This window comes from Corticium candelabrum, chromosome 3 (genome assembly GCF_963422355.1).
Source record: "Corticium candelabrum chromosome 3, ooCorCand1.1, whole genome shotgun sequence".
NCBI classification, from domain to species: Eukaryota; Metazoa; Porifera; class Homoscleromorpha; order Homosclerophorida; family Plakinidae; genus Corticium; species Corticium candelabrum.
The window spans coordinates 2,530,521-2,546,603 of NC_085087.1; the positions used below are offsets into that span (position 1 = coordinate 2,530,521).

The window sequence follows — 16,083 nt, forward strand, 5'->3', positions numbered from 1 at the left end:
CAGAATTTGCAGAAACAGCGATGTACTTGTATCGTGCCACTAAAGATGTATACTGGCTGGAGGTAGGGAGAGATATTGTTGAATCTATTGACTATATCAGCAAGGTTCCTTGTGGATATGCAACAGTAAAATTGATTTTTTTCCAGTTGTCAACTAGATGTATCAAAATGTATGGTTGTGGTCCTAGGTAAAGAACATTGTAACTCATGAGCTGGAGGATCGCATGGAATCTTTCTTTCTTTCTGAAACAACAAAGTACCTGTACCTTCTCTTTGCACCTGACCATTACCTGCACCAAGATGTTGCTGAATTGAGGAAGGAGGATTTTGAGCACCTACCTGTAGACCCTGAGCTGGGTTGTGATCTTGGCGTAGGTGGCTACACTTTCAACACTGAAGCACATCCTTTTAATGTAGGAGTGTTAGGTTGTTGTCATGCACCAACTTCTTTGGTTTCAGAACTCCATGGCAGCAGTATTGGAGACAAAACTGATATAGACATATTGACAATGGCAACAACAACAACAACAACAACAACAACAACAACAACAACAAGAGATGTTGAACAAGCACCACAGTCTGATGACATAGCATTGGAATCAGAAGAAAACAAGGAGAATGATGAGGATTTAACTTTTACATTGCAGCAAAACAATGCTGAAGCAGTGACCCTGGGAGAGACTGTGATGAGTCAAATAATTCATGATGTACCAGTTACTTTGAATGTTCAAGATTTTTTAAAATTACAACAACAAATTAGATCTCAGCTGTCTGCTGATGCAGAATCCATTAACATTTTGTCATCAAATCTTCAAAATGATGGCAATGGACATATGTCACTTATCGTTTCTTTGCAATCTGATACAGAGCAAGAGAGTGCTCCAAAGGATACTCCCTGCTTGCCTACTGAAATGCCAACTACTACTGCAGATCACAACAGTCCTACTGTTTTACGTGTTGTGAGGCTGCAGTCACAAAGAAAGAGACTGTGGAACTATGGATCAGGTTTTCTGTGGTTAATGTCAAACTTCACTGCAGTGCCACCTTCTGGAAGAGAGACAGCCAAGAACCCCTTTTGTTGTGAAGCATTAGCTGCTGGTTATGGATGTATGCAACGACCATATGAAAAGAAATTTGCACAGCTAGCAGTACTACTGAAAGACACATATCTAGTGGATAGCATGAACCTTCCAGAGGTATAGAATTGAACGGTATCCTTGTTCTGCTACAGCAGTACTTAGATCAGTTCACAGTTCACCTAACTCAGAAAGATACCGACAATGCGACCGTGTCAAGTATTTTATTTAATGTTCATATCAAATGCAGAACTGGTACGTACGGCTTATTATTGTATTAAATAGTTTTGTGTCACTGAATCATATTCTCAGTACTGGTTAGCATGCACGATATTGTAAAGAAATTTCAGGGGCTTCTGGTGTGTGTAGCCTTTTTGTAAATATTAATTAATCCCATCTCATGATCTTGCTAACATCTGCAAAATTACTGATGTATTTGTTTACAGTACATAGTTACAGCAGGGTACACTGAAGAGCATCTTGTACACTGTATGTTACATTGTAGTTGCATACACAGAGTGCCTTGTAAACAAACCATACTAGGGTCATAATCATTGCCGCCAGTGAATGCCTACGGTACCTTACACAGTCACAAGCTCGAAGAATAGCACTGGAATTAAGAACAGTTCCTATGAAAATGAGGAGAGATGTAGAGATTGCATAGAAACAAGTTTTACATAGTAGTGCTGACATTATCTAGGAAAATTTTAGTGCAGTGGTCAACAATGTAGGGGAGTGTGTGTTGGAAACCTAGATGACGTCACCACTACTTAAGACTTGTTTCTGTTGTTTTTATACACAATCCTTACATCCTCCTCAATTTTATAGGAATTGTTTTAAGTTCTAGTAACTCGCTTTTATTCTAGTGCAAAGGAGCATATAGGCAAACGTAGATGATCCCTTCATTCTGATACTTGCCTCCATGGCCTTTGCTAATCATTACTTTTAAATTGTAGAACAAATTGTAGTTTAGAGACTGAAGTAAAGGGACTGAGTAATCTCTAAGCATCAGCTTAGAGAAAACTAGCCATGACGCATTTATTGACAATCGCTTTTTTCTCTTTGTAAGTTTATGGTACGGTAGTACCCTGTGATTAATACAAATGTGAAGCAGATACACATGTCTTATGGTGAATGACGTGCTTATGTTCACTATGTCCCACATTTTCCAATGGATCATTTCATACATGCTGCATGGATGATGTAGCAAGCTGTTTTGTTCATGCATGATCACGCTATGAATCTTGACCCATGTTGTTTCTAGGCTATGTTACTGTACTGTACTATTCTCTGCTTCCACTATTACAGTGAAATAATGACTTCTAACTTCTAGAGCACAAAGTTGAATTCTGTTATTATATGAAAAGAATGATATAATGGCATTGTTTACTACTGTTGTTGATAAACAGAAACCATGAATCATCGTGTCGAGGTGTTGAACTGAGAAAAGTAGGCATCGGTAGGTTGATTAGTGTATACCTCTTTGTCAAGATGCTCTTGACTAGAAAAGAAATGAATTATTTCAGTTTATGCAAAGGATAAATAGGTGTATGTGACATAGAATTCACAAAACTTACTTAGCCAATACGGAATATGGAATAGATATGTACATATGTATGTGCACATGCATGCATGCCTGTATATGTGTTGTAGGTATGTACAGTATGCATGAATGTATGTATGTATGTGTACATGTAGGTATGTATGTATGTATGATGTGATATGGCATCATACAGTATCTAAACATGTATGTATGTAAGTAAGCGTTAAAACATACGTGCCATAAAGGACACTAATGGAGTCATCACTGAAATGATGGACATGCACCATCATGTATGCAGAGTACAACAATGAACACTGTTCGCACACTAACTATCAATACTACAACTATGTGTATAACTTACTATAACTTTATCATTGCTAGAAACTATTCACACATATGCTATGTGAGTGTGTACCTTGATAGTGACCTTGATCATGCACTGCAGAATTCCCCTAAGTAAAGGTTCTTTCTAAGGTGGAGAAAATGAAAAAGCAGAATTTTATGGGAACCTGGCTTCTTGCTTATTAAAGCCGCATATAATTTGTTTGTTGTTCATAGCCAATTAAGATGGATTTCCATAGCACAATTTATTGTACACCAATGATAACTTACCTTCAAATATCAATTCAGTTGCCAACGAAACTCCCAAAATATGTATATCTAGGAATCTCACCTGTGTGCATCAGGCAGACAGGCAGTTATTTTGTATCCTGGTATAATCATAAATGGTGCTTGTAGTAAGATAATTTCCACCACAAACCAAACGTTGACCTGAGTGATACATTGGGAGAGGTAACATTTGCTCAACTACAGTCATGTATATTTAAATTGCAATGGATCTTGGTTGAATATGTACTAAAGATCAAACTTCTGAATTCATTGGTTTGATTTGTACCATAAAGAGTAATTCACCATTCCTTCACTTGGAAAGAACAAACTACAGTAAAATACGAGCCAATGGCATTGTTAGCTTACTTTTTCTTTTGTTCAGCTGCCATCCTTTGATTTTCTAACATAAGCTCTCTAGCCAGCTGTTTCTTTGTCTTTTGTTCCCTTTCCTCCATGATCAGACCCATATTAGCAATACCAACAGTTTGCTTTTCCCACTCCATTGCATCTCGCCTGTTCCTTTCTTCAATTTGCTGTAAAATTGTAAAATTTCAGTTCTAATTTTCAAAATTTAATATAAGTCGATCCTAAAATGTCGATGTACAGATATGCACATGTGCCACACACGTGCACACACACACACACACACACACACACACACACACACACACACACACACACACACACACAAATCACAAATGGACAAATGTCAAGCCCTCCACATCTTTCGACGTCGACCTTGAGGTCAGTTGTGTAGATAGCTCCCCTGCCTCTAGAGACAGGGCCTCCATGTGCTACGTGGAGTCTTAGGGCCAGCGCTACAATCTACCTGGAGCTTGGCCAGAGTCATCCAGGGGCACTGCAAATGGTGCAGCTCTGGGACTGGACACCAAGGCCAACGCGTACCCGTCTGCTGCATGATGTTGCTGCCAAGCCAGCGGTCTTGTCCACCCCAGTCAATGACTAGGTACTCATTTATACTCCTGAGTCAAGAGAAGCAAGTGTGGGTGAGTTTCTTGCTCAAGGAAACTGTGCCTCCACCAGGATCAAACCTTCAACCCTCATCACGGAATACAAGATCTCAGATGTCATCACCAATGCTCTAACAACTGCTCCATCGCGCCCCACAACACACACACACACACACACACACACACACACACACACACACACACACACACACACACACACACTCCCAGGTACACTCCTTTACCACACTAATACCATACTTGCTCAAGTGCAGTCACGATAAAGCAACCGCTTTCCCTGCATGACTAAAGCCAAATCTGTAAATTTTAATTAACTCATTACAATGGCAATTGTGTATGACAAGCCTACTGCTAGACTTTCTTTATTTAGACATGATTTGATCACATGCTGACCATAACTGAAGATTTGGAAGCTCTTTTAGTTTATGCAACAGCATTCAATACTAAAAGTATATTGCAGCAACAATAAACATTGAATCAATCAGTTTCACCCGTTATCGCCTGAAAGTGTTAGGATCCTGAATCACCATCCCATGCAGTGCCCATTCACTATGCTGACATCATTTAGGATGCAAGCACTGCATCCTGTCAGTAGGTCTCTAATCCAGATCTCACTAATCAAAACCCTTCTATGACCTGAAGTCAGTCAAGCACACGGCCTCGCAAATTCTGCTAGACCACATGGGAAATTCCAAGGGTGTGCATTTTTCGTTGAGCATGTCATCTGTCAAAGAACAAAGCTAGGAGGTCAAACATCTATGCAAAACACTGACTACTACAGAAGGCAACAAATAACTTAATGAATTGGAGGGAATGCTAAGCACCATTTGGTGACAGCTACATGCAAGTATTGGAGAATGCCGACTTTCTGAAGTCAAGTGTTAAGCTGATAATAGAAATAAATTCACCAATTTGAACTGCTCTGATGGGCATAGTACGACACTGAGGTTCTACTAGTCTCATAATATCAATTTTCTACCCTGTACAAATATACATCAACAAAATATCTTACTTTCTTTTCTTCTGCTTGCAAAGCCTGTTCTTGTCTAACTTGAGCTAACTGCTGTGGGCTCATTCCTTTCCAGTTTGCAGTAATAACACGGTGTGGACCAAAAGCACTAGCTGCAACTTGAGGATTCTCTGTCAACATGTCTCCATGAACCTGATTAGAAATTTGAGTGAAGTTGTTGTCTTCCTCTTTAGTTTTATCCAACCTTCGCTTTGCTTCAGCTTCTCTTGCCTAAAACAGATAGTTATGGCAATTTGCTACACGTATGTGTCATCATTACTACACTCGAACGTTTCTTATCCAGAGTTCCGAGATATGGGCACGTCTGCCCTAGCACTCTAAACATGCGCTGCATGTTACAGATACTTGCACAATCAGTCACAAGCGTGCAGAACTTGTTCGGTTTCAACATGAGCAGTGTGTGTGTGTGTGTGTGTGTGTGTGTGTGTGTGTGTGTGTGTGTGTGTGTGTGTGTGTGTGTGTGTGTGTGTGTGTGTGTGTGTGTGTGTGTGTGTGTGTCACATCAACTACATGGCCGCTGTTAGAGATTGATCTTAGATGGCAGCTGTTCCAAAAATTCAAAATGATATTCTGCTTGTGAAATGTGTTTCCTAAGATACAAGCAATCCCAAGGCGCCCAGATAAGAGATGTTCGAGTGTACAATCTTGACAAGAATATGGTATGAATCAAGCTTACCAAAGCTAGGTTAAAGTCTTTTGTTGCATGGTTGATGGCCATGTGACACTGATTTTCAGATTCAGCCAACTGTACAAATAATATCGATATCATTAGTTATATATTAGAAAACCACACAAACAGGCAAGCACCTTCACTAGTAGGTAAAGTATGCATTACATGACATGTGGTACACATATGTTATTGTAACTGTTTATAGCAATAACATGGTTGAAGTGTAAACGTGTTATAACAACAACTTGTGCGGAGCTGTAGCGATCCAGAAGAGGTGAGCTTGGAGCAGCACGACAAAGTCGCCAGTGAATACATGACCAAACCAAGCTGGAACAAAGCTAGAGTAAGGGGCTTCTCTGACTGGTTGGATGTGAATAAGCTGAGTATTCTGGCCTTGTTCCAATTTGTGTAACCGTAAGTTGACTGGACTGGATGCTAAAATACCAACAGCAAATGCAAGGCTGTTCATATAGCATCCAGACATGCCACAAAGAGGCAGCAAACGTAATCCTGTTTAAAGAAGAAGATATTCGAAGGACAGTTGGAGAATGTTGATACACCAAGGATGTGAACTGTATACATGACAGTACATGTATGATGCTTATCTGGCTTACTTTATTAAAGACCAGAGCATAAACAATACATCGCTAGCTTGTTCAACAATTCAATCCTCCTTCAAAACACTCGACAGGCTAGCCAGTCTCAGTCAGTCCTTTCATAAATATACAGTAGTACAAACCAAACTAGAATGAATGCCTTTTACGAAAAAAATTGAACATAATGTCAATAAGTAGTAGTGTTGCAGATCAAACTATATTATCAATTGATTTACAGCAATTTGATAAAGACTGGGGTTTAAAGAAACACTGTACAGATGTTTTGCGCACTGGTGCCTCGGATACCAGATTGAAAAATGCATACACGAAATCAAAGTCTTGAAATCAGAGAGACTTAGCACAACAAAATTAGTACGATGTGATACCCTACCACAAACTCTACGTTCTTACCACACAGAATCTTGCAATCGTAGCATAACATGAGTATGGGCCGCATGCAAACAGTGATTGTGAGAGACAGCTTATTATACTGATCCTGTACTTGGAAATGTTACAAGAAAGAAAGTGTTCACAATGGTGTTTGTTCATGCACTTCAGATTGCATTCAGTACAAAAACGGTGGAAATATTGTATTCTGCAATGGCGTGCAAGTGGAAGCAGAACTGCAAGGGGCGTGACAATGTCTCTACGCAGAAGCTGTACAGCTGAAAAGAATGCTCCCACATTGACTGTAGTTCAATCTTCACACATCCGCCATGGTAGATGTAAACTACGTGATGACTACATCTAATACTAGTAAACGCTCGGTTAGCATTGTATTTGGCGAGCGATGATGTTCTGTCTTTACCTATTTGCGTAACAATGGTTGCGTTATGTAGCAATAGGTTGTGTCAAACAAACGCGGGAACTCAGAAAACAGACTTTTCTCTTCTTCTACCTTTTTTTCCAATTTGTTTTGTTATGCGTCAGTGCTATTTCCTCATTAATTGTGTGTGGGAGCAAAATAGAGATTCATTTCACTCTTCTCGCCAAGAAATTATAATGAGTCAACCCCTCGAAAGGGGACCCTTGATTTAATTTTTTGTGCATATGTTGCGGAGTCAAAATTGCATTCATCTGGCATCGTCGTTTGTCGATCCATCATCCGTTTTGTCGTAAATCCATATGACAAGTGCTGACATATGAATATAAAAATATAAATATATAAATATATAAATATAATGTATCTCGGCCTCAATTGACATGACAAGAGAGAGGCTTCGCTTCGCTCTCCAACTAGCTAGAGTAATCCGCATATCTACACATTCAAATTCTGTAAACTGAACAGCTCATCAAAACACACAGCACTCTATTTCTTGACTCACATCCTCCCGTTTCCCGTCTAGCGCATCTATCTCGTGCACTAGAAGGGTGTGTCTTTAAGCATGCACGTAATCTGGATAGTGCCCCTTTAAGATTCCTGTCTCAATAATTATTTCAATGAAATCATCTGCAACCTACTCACAAAGATTTGCTCATACGAAAACCTTATGTCTGATACTGTCCTTACGTAAGTTAACGTGATGCAAACCATTCACAACTCTATAAAGTTCACAGACAAATCAAATCAGGCTATAGCGAAACTACCTTGGCTCTCAACAAACTTTCCTAAGACTAAAAGCTAGTGGGAAATCCTAGCTACAACGTTAAATGAAAACATATGTCTTACTTGAACAGCTCTTTGGTCCAGTTCTATTGCCTTCAGGTCATACAGATGATTGGAATGGCACTCTTCTTGCTGACGTTGACCCTTTTCTCTCATCTGCTGATTAATCCATTCATGCGTCTGCTCCTGTTGCAATTTGACTCGACTTTTGTGACTTAGGTCCTACAGGATAAAACCCTTAAGTCATATATGTACAATCCAACTATCGACAGTTTCAGACATTCAGAACACACACAATAAATAAACACATGTACCTATTCATAAAGCTAGAACATTCATTACTTTCTATGGTGATTGTCTCTGCATGTTTGCTAACCATTAAATTTAGTATCTTGTAATTACGTAATTCACAATATTCATGTGTCAAGGTGTCCTAAACAATCGATTCCTTTTCATATCTACAGGATCTCTGACAACAGCAATATACGCATGTTGGAAATCTGTAGGACACCAGGAAAGCGTTGACCACAGTCAAACAGAATACCTTTATAGAATACTACAACCAGACATTCTTGATACTACATTATCAGCACGCACTCATGACTCCAAGTAAGTGTCCAGTTGCTTTGTAAACACAAAGTGCGATGGGGCCCAAGTCAACAGCTGCAAGCCCGACCCAACCTAAACTTTATGGTTTGTCGGGCCTTGTGTCCATGAACTACACATACAATATTCTGAGCTATTTCATGCAGATCTTTCATTTATTTGTTGTTGTGTCTGTATGCCAGTATAAACCCTGATATATACTATCTTCTGATAAATTCCACTATTATATACTGGTACATGTATTGAACATCTAATAATCTCATGTAGATGTGTCTTTACACCCTTGCTTCCACAGCTACAAGCCTTAATTCTGAAAGCCAAGATAGCAATACTGTCTCATAAACCACAAATCTAGATGCCATTTGCTTTTAAAGTCTGCTACTTGTATAATCTATTTAATTAATTAAAATCATACAAAGTGAACATTGTTTCATGTGACCACAACATTCGCAACACCACTAAAATAGTCTGTCAAACAAGAGGATATAATTAAATTTCATGTCTGGTTATGCACTGTTCCTTTCTTAATATCGTAAACCAGAAAAGCAACTGATTTCGCATTAGCAGTTGCAGACAGGTAAGTTCCGGTGTTTATTTTAGACAAAAACTGGCACTCGCAAGAACTGTTCTGGTCAAACAACTCTATCATGAAGTAGATCTGCTAGAGATTTGTTTGTTCAGTGGTTGCCAGGAATTACAAATGACAAATATTGCTTGCTTTGGACTGCATTGAGGTTGCCAAACATTCCTGAGCATGACAGACATAGTCAACCATATCCACACATCCACATACATGTGTAGTTTGTAAACCAGAAGTCTGTCAAGCCTTACGTATTTTGAGTACTGCACCCTACTACTAAGTCACATGACATTTACGAAGTCCAATATCTTATGGCTCATAGCTAAAAAAACAAAACAAACAAGTTACTTACATGTACTATATGCTTGATCTAGCTGGTATTATCATAAATTCACTGATCATTATGAATACAGGCCTCAATCTCCAGCACGTTCAGACTAAAACGTATATAAACATGCTTGTGCACAAACCTCTCCTTGTAGTTTTTGTAAACTAGATATACCACAACGTGGATCATCATCGCAAACCTGTGCACAATTCAATCTTTACCCAAAACTCCAAGCAATATATTACAAATAAATAGTTTACTCGAGCTGGAGTATCCTTCTTCTTCATCTCGGGATCATTGAGATCAAACTCACGTCGAGTGTCTGCAGTTTGCTCTGTCTTTCTGAACTCATTCAGTGCCTTAATTCAAACAAAGATTGATACAAATTGTTCCTAGTACTTATACAGATACAACAATTTAAATTTCTAGTAAGCTATTATAGACTCTGTTAAACGTCTTCACACAAATGGCAATAAGATGACATATATGCTACAGCAGCAGGCATGGATCTAATGTTTAATTTGCTTGGTGTCTAGTTAATATTAATAAAGAGTTCACCTGACAGTAATGCCCAGATACTATTAATAGAGGTCAACTGACAACGACTATCAGCAAGAATCATCCTGTTACGAAAAATTCTTTATTGCTAATGTTTTGTAAGTTCTATTCTTCTCCTAGCAATTAACAATCAGGAACGTAGTCACCGGTCTGGTTGGTCCGGTTTCACTATTTGCCATGAACAATTCCCGAGAACTTCCAAAATAGGGTACAGCTGATTAAATAAGTAGGTTATAGGTGATTAAATAGTTTTTATTTAATCACTCTGTAGACAGATCAGAATGCATATCTATATATATACAGTGTATATACAGCTCGCATATTTGTTCATTTAATTCTGGTTTCTGGCTAGAGTTTTTTGCAAGAAAGGCTATTATTTCTTATGCAAATTCTAATGTATAGTAACTTAAGTAACAAGTCTACTAAAGTTGGATTTGAAAGAGCAGAATAGTCAGGCAGAGTGAAATCATCTCATGATTACACTACCACCAGAATTTGACCGACAGACTTGATAAATTTCAAGTCTAAAAATCACAAATTAAGCAAGAAGGACAGCACTTGTAACATTTCATCTTTCATGAGATGGCATGTCTGATTTTATGTATACGTATGTACTGACATTTTCAACCAGACCACTTCCAAACTTTTGGCTATGTCCCTGATAATAGCATTGTAGTCACTTTAAGCTTGATTGTCGTGTAGATATCGCCGCGAAACATCTGGGAAATGAATGACACACCTCTTAGGGACTTTGGTGCCCAAGGCACGTCGGGCCTAATGGCAGATCTAAACTTTAGCAGTATCATTAAAAGCAACTGTTGCTGTTGTCGTTGTACAATAGCCTTGTATCAAAGTCAAACAGTCACACGTATAATTAATAAACTTTTGTCATAAATAGCAAATTTCAGCTTATAAACTAAGAGCATGTTCACACCGACATCTGGACTAACTATGGTTAGGCCAACATTAGCGAAAATGCGTTTTCACCACTAATTATGATTAGTAAGTCATGTGGAAACGTGAGTGTAACTATAGCTTCAGCAGTTTTTGTCCGTCATATCCAGCAAGAATCTGTGTGAATTGACTTGACAAATCCAGTGCTTTAGGTCTTGAAAGGAAAACATTGTTTGCTCTCTGGCAGGTTCTTCGGGGACAACAAGAAGTTGTCACAGGCACGTATATGTAGTGCATGTCTGCGCTTTCATATACGTCGCCATGTTGTTGCTACATTTGTAGCAGTATTTAAACATACAACACCACATTAGAATCAGCAGCAGCATGCTCTTCTTGTGTACTGCCTCGCGTGCATGCCAAAGTCACATGCAACCACAACGCCACTAATGTTGTTGTAATGCTACTCTTTACAGCATTAGAATGACAATAGAGTGGTGTCATACTAATCATGATTAGGACAGGTGTGAACACACTCTAAGTGTATTCATATAGATAGAATTTACTATACATCTTATGTCTAACACTAGCAATCCATATCTTAATACCGTACTCGCTTGTTTATTACCCCACTCCCCACAGTTGCCCAGAGACAAAGGTCAAGTATGGGATGAGGTTTGTCTAAAACTTTTTTTGTTAATTGGTCAAGTTATTGATTATTTAACTTAAACAGCATGCTGCTACACTTCTATATAATTAGAGCTTCAAACTACTGCCACCACCTAAAATATAGAAACCTAATCTTAGATATGGTATATTAGAATATCAGAATTGTCGCACCTTCAACAAGTGGCAAGTAAGCTAAACAAAATTAGCATTTTTACAGGCATATCTAGCAAACAGTCACAGTAGAAAGCGCCAATACTTGTAAGTTATGTCAACTGTACTTTATTATGATTTCATAACATGATGATCAGGACGGACAAGTGTTAGCAGGCCACTCACCACATTCAGTTGACAAATATCAGCAGCTTGTCGCTCTTGCCAAATGGAAGCTACTTTGTCATTCCTCACCATATCAGCAGCTAGTGCATACAATGCAATACAAATCAGATCAAAAGACGGAACCACAGCTGTTTGAGACAAAGTACACAGTTTTCCATAGAAAATCTCAGGAAACATACATATCATCGTAAATGTCTGAATAAGCACCTACATGTGTCTGTGATGCCACCCTGGGGTAGTAAATCAAACAAAAACAGCTTGACAGACAGAATGTCTAATTTAAGCTCTTCACGCACATAAATAAAAAAAATTATGGTGAAATTTATATAGTGACTTGTGTGCAAGTCAATGTTACCTACGCCAAATATGCCCCCTCCCCCCCCCCTTCTTGTTCTGCACTGTCTGCACACTTGTATAAAGTAGGTTGGCTAAGGTTAGATCTATAACTGGATTGGCTTGCATATGTTAAAATGTCATATGTAGAGATTGTGACGAGTAGACAACAAAGAGGTGCTCAATAATATTAAGTGCGATTTCACAAGTGTATGTCTCCCACTTCTATTTTTAGAGACAGAAATCATGTGGGGAGTCAACTATTGTCAATGTATTCTTTGTTAAGTAAATAAGAGCCTCTGTCTAAATAAGTACCTGGGGTGCTTAATTATGCACAACTCAGCTTATAAATTTGTAAAATTCGATAAGCACCACTGGCACTTATTTGGACATTTAAGGTATTTAGGGGTCATTTAATTAAAAAAATTCAGCATAACCGGTTATTTCTGCAGTCATAAATTACTGCGATTTGAGAATTTAGACAGTAGTTTTAATTACTACAAATTAAATTTCTGCATTCTAAATAACGTTAACAGTTACTGGTACACAAATACATGTGTCTGCACAGTGACTGCTTGGGACTCCCAGAATACGCCTAAATATCTGTGAAATATATTCGTGCGCTTCATGAATTCTACACAGAAATATCATGATCGCACAAATAGCCAGTTATACGGTAGTAGCTCTGAAGCGTTTTCACAATATAAACACAGAGTGTCAACCTTCATAATCTAACCAGTCTGTTTCATGACAAGAAGCAATGCCAAGTAGTCTTGTGTAGCCACAGCCCCCCCCCCCTCCATCATACTTCCTTTCCCGCCAGAAATGTAAGACTAAGATGACCCATACATACAAGACACTAAACTATGAAAGACTGCAACAGCATATTGTGATATTGCTCGAGAAACCTCTTGTCTGCATAGTTCTCCAAATTGCCTCTATTGAAACCTTAAGCACATTTTTACCAATTAAAGACCACATGATGACGCTATATGCATTCTGTATGACTTTTATTGTCCACATGTCGACTAAATCCCTTAGTATGCACTGTATTTCTGTATGTCTACATTACAGCTAAGCTGTCAAAAGAGGCAGCTAGGGGTATATTTAAAAAATGAGCACTTTGTACATGCTTGAAAATCATCAACAATTTTGCACAATAATGCAATGAGACAATCAATACAAAAAATTATCAAATGCACTTCTGTTTTAATGAGAAATGGAGCAACTAGAGCCTGTAAAACCATCTGTAATAACAAGGCTGTCTTTACAATAGCTAGGCTTTTGTGTTTATAATTAACTAAATTATTTCAAAATAGCTTACAATTTTAATAACAACTACCACTGATATCGAATATCAATAATTAGTGTTTACTTAAATTGCAAAAGTTCGTCGAACGGTAAGTAGAAAAACAAATACTTGCAGCACAAAGCTAAACAACATTTGAGTTACGTCCCTCAACTTACTCACCGAAGGCTTGATGTAACCGACTCTCTTCTTCTTCAAGCACTTGACGTTCTTTCACTTGCTGGTTGAGGCATTGTACATCAACCTATAAGTAAATGAACAGACCGCTAAATAATCGAACTTCCACGCAGGTACATGTAGGCGTGTAGATCTGAAGCGTTTCACTTACTCCAATTTGTCGAAATTTAGGATCAAACACACGGCTCTTTCGCTGCTGCTCGGCGTTCCTACGACGCTCTCTTGCCGCAGCTTCTTTCATGTCGAGGTAGATCGATTTTGTACATGACAGCTGCTATCCACACACGTTTACTTCACCGATGCTGTGTAACAGTGTTGCGAGGCAACGAATGATTACCCGTATAAACCCTCGGAGTCCTACACGTAACGCAAGGCCATGCATGGATGGTAAACACTTTGACATTGCGTGGTGTATGATGCCGCAGCGTCTCTAGGCCGAATGAGTACTATCGAGTGTGCACAGCAGGTTTAGGACTAGACAAAATGTACGCCCGGGCGCAGGTCACGTGACATCAAATTCCCGCCATTCTTTGTTAGTTGTCAGCTGCAGTCGTGTAGGACGCGTTTCGTAGAAAGCAGAGAACAGAGACAGTTGAAATTCAAACTTTTGACATCAGGACTTCTTTAGGTGCAGTATCGTGCAGTTTTGCAGGTGACCCTGTCTCTGTCTTTGTATACGCTTGAGTTCTCCTAGTGGCGTTATCTCATCATTTCGTGTAGGCTTCTAGAATGAGTCTGTTGAAGTTTCTAGAGGTCGAAAATTTCAAGAGTTATCGTGGGCGCCAGGTGATAGGACCTTTCTCGCCGTTCACTGCTGTCATTGGACCGAACGGAAGCGGCAAATCAAATCTGATGGATGCAATCAGCTTTGTGTTTGGTGAGAAGACCTCTCATCTGCGGGTCAAGACTGTCAAGGTATGCTTTTCACTGGCCATGCGTCTCAGACCATTGCTACACGTAAATACTTTGGAAACTCATACTGACGTGAAGCTATATCTGCAGCTAGAAGCAGCGTCAGTAATAGATAGCCACAGTTGCTTTCAGGGTTGCTATAAAAGTTTGTTGTTGCATGTTTTCAGAGGTGTTTGTCTGCGTTTGTCTGCGAGTCTAGCTATTGATCTGTTGTCTGCCCGTGTGTCTGTCTGCCCGTGTGTTTGTCTGCCCGTGTGTGTGTGTGTGTGTGTGTGTGTGTGTGTGTGTGTGTGTGTGTGTGTGTGTGTGTGTGTGTGTGTGTGCGCGTGTGCGTGTGTGTGTGTGTGTGTGTGTGTGTGTGTGCTGTGTTGCCATTGGAAGGTTAAAGTCAAACAATTGTGAGATTATCACAAAAGGAAAGGGCTGGGAATAAGATATACCGAGTCTGTGAGAAGTACAGTTGGAGATGGTTTGACGAAGCTAGCAAGTTGATGATGAGGCAACAATTACTAATTATCCATAGAGCTGTCAACAGCAAATACAGTTTAGTTGTAGATGTGACATTGGGTACTAGGAAGTCATCACAATTGTGGAAGTCAGTGAAAGAAGACGTCGAAATTGTGACTCTATTGTATTCATCATATAAACTGCTTAAAAAGTAGTATATAATACATAATTTTAGTGATATGTAGTTGTCTTTCTTTTTTCTTAGTATGTATTGTAGTGAATGGATGATAGTGGTGTTGTGTTTAGTTTGTCTGTGTGTAGTTTATGGCTGGGAACTGTACCTTATTTGGGTGTGAGAGAATATATTATTACTATTATTATTATTATTAATTATTATTATTATTATAAATCCTAAACTGATGCCCGAGGATTCAACTCAGAAGAGACACTTTGCAGGTGGCATGTGGGTTGTGTTTATTCCACTGTAGATGGCTTCTAACTTGTAAATGTCACTTGGTGACATTGTTCTAAGTGACATTTTTTTGTCTATCTAACTGTAACCCTAATCGAGTCAGGTGTCACGTGATGTTTATTCCAAAGGCACGTCATTGGTCTGTGTCAGTTCTGCTTGTGACTCAAGTTCTGTGATTTACTTCGAGTGTGTGCAATGTATTTAGCACTATGATCAGGTTGATGAGAATTTCATAACTAAAATTTTAAAATAAAACATTACAAGAGTTATTACGGCAAACCATGAAGATTGGTTATCATATATATCTACTTTACTTATACATGTACTAGACTAGTAGTAGTACATGT

General features: G+C 38.9%; 3 protein-coding genes across 3 annotated transcripts in view; 2 read left to right on the forward strand and 1 right to left on the reverse strand.

Moving 5' to 3' along the window:
* The window catches only part of LOC134176739 (ER degradation-enhancing alpha-mannosidase-like protein 2), a 9,273-nt gene extending 7,787 nt beyond the window's left edge, over positions 1–1,486 (forward strand). Inside the window, exons 11-12 of the mRNA XM_062643397.1 lie at positions 4–125; positions 188–1,486. Coding sequence (XP_062499381.1) covers positions 4–125; positions 188–1,201 — 1,136 coding nt within the window. The 3' untranslated portion in view covers positions 1,202–1,486. The remainder of the gene's footprint in view (positions 1–3; positions 126–187) is intronic.
* Positions 1,487–2,312: 826 nt separating this feature from the next.
* On the reverse strand, positions 2,313–14,171 carry LOC134176903 (RIB43A-like with coiled-coils protein 2). Its single transcript, XM_062643583.1, is given in 11 exon segments — positions 2,313–2,576; positions 3,594–3,760; positions 5,229–5,456; positions 5,923–5,991; positions 8,182–8,340; positions 9,775–9,831; positions 9,893–9,991; positions 12,087–12,166; positions 13,891–13,972; positions 14,057–14,150; positions 14,152–14,171. Coding segments are annotated over 11 exon segments (1,137 nt in total). The 3' UTR covers positions 2,313–2,494.
* A 252-nt stretch (positions 14,172–14,423) lies between these two features.
* Positions 14,424–16,083, forward strand: part of LOC134176990 (structural maintenance of chromosomes protein 1A-like) — a 34,722-nt gene continuing 33,062 nt past the window's right edge. The window contains exons 1-2 of the mRNA XM_062643688.1: positions 14,424–14,557; positions 14,626–14,820. Coding sequence (XP_062499672.1) covers positions 14,635–14,820 — 186 coding nt within the window. The 5' untranslated portion in view covers positions 14,424–14,557; positions 14,626–14,634. The remainder of the gene's footprint in view (positions 14,558–14,625; positions 14,821–16,083) is intronic.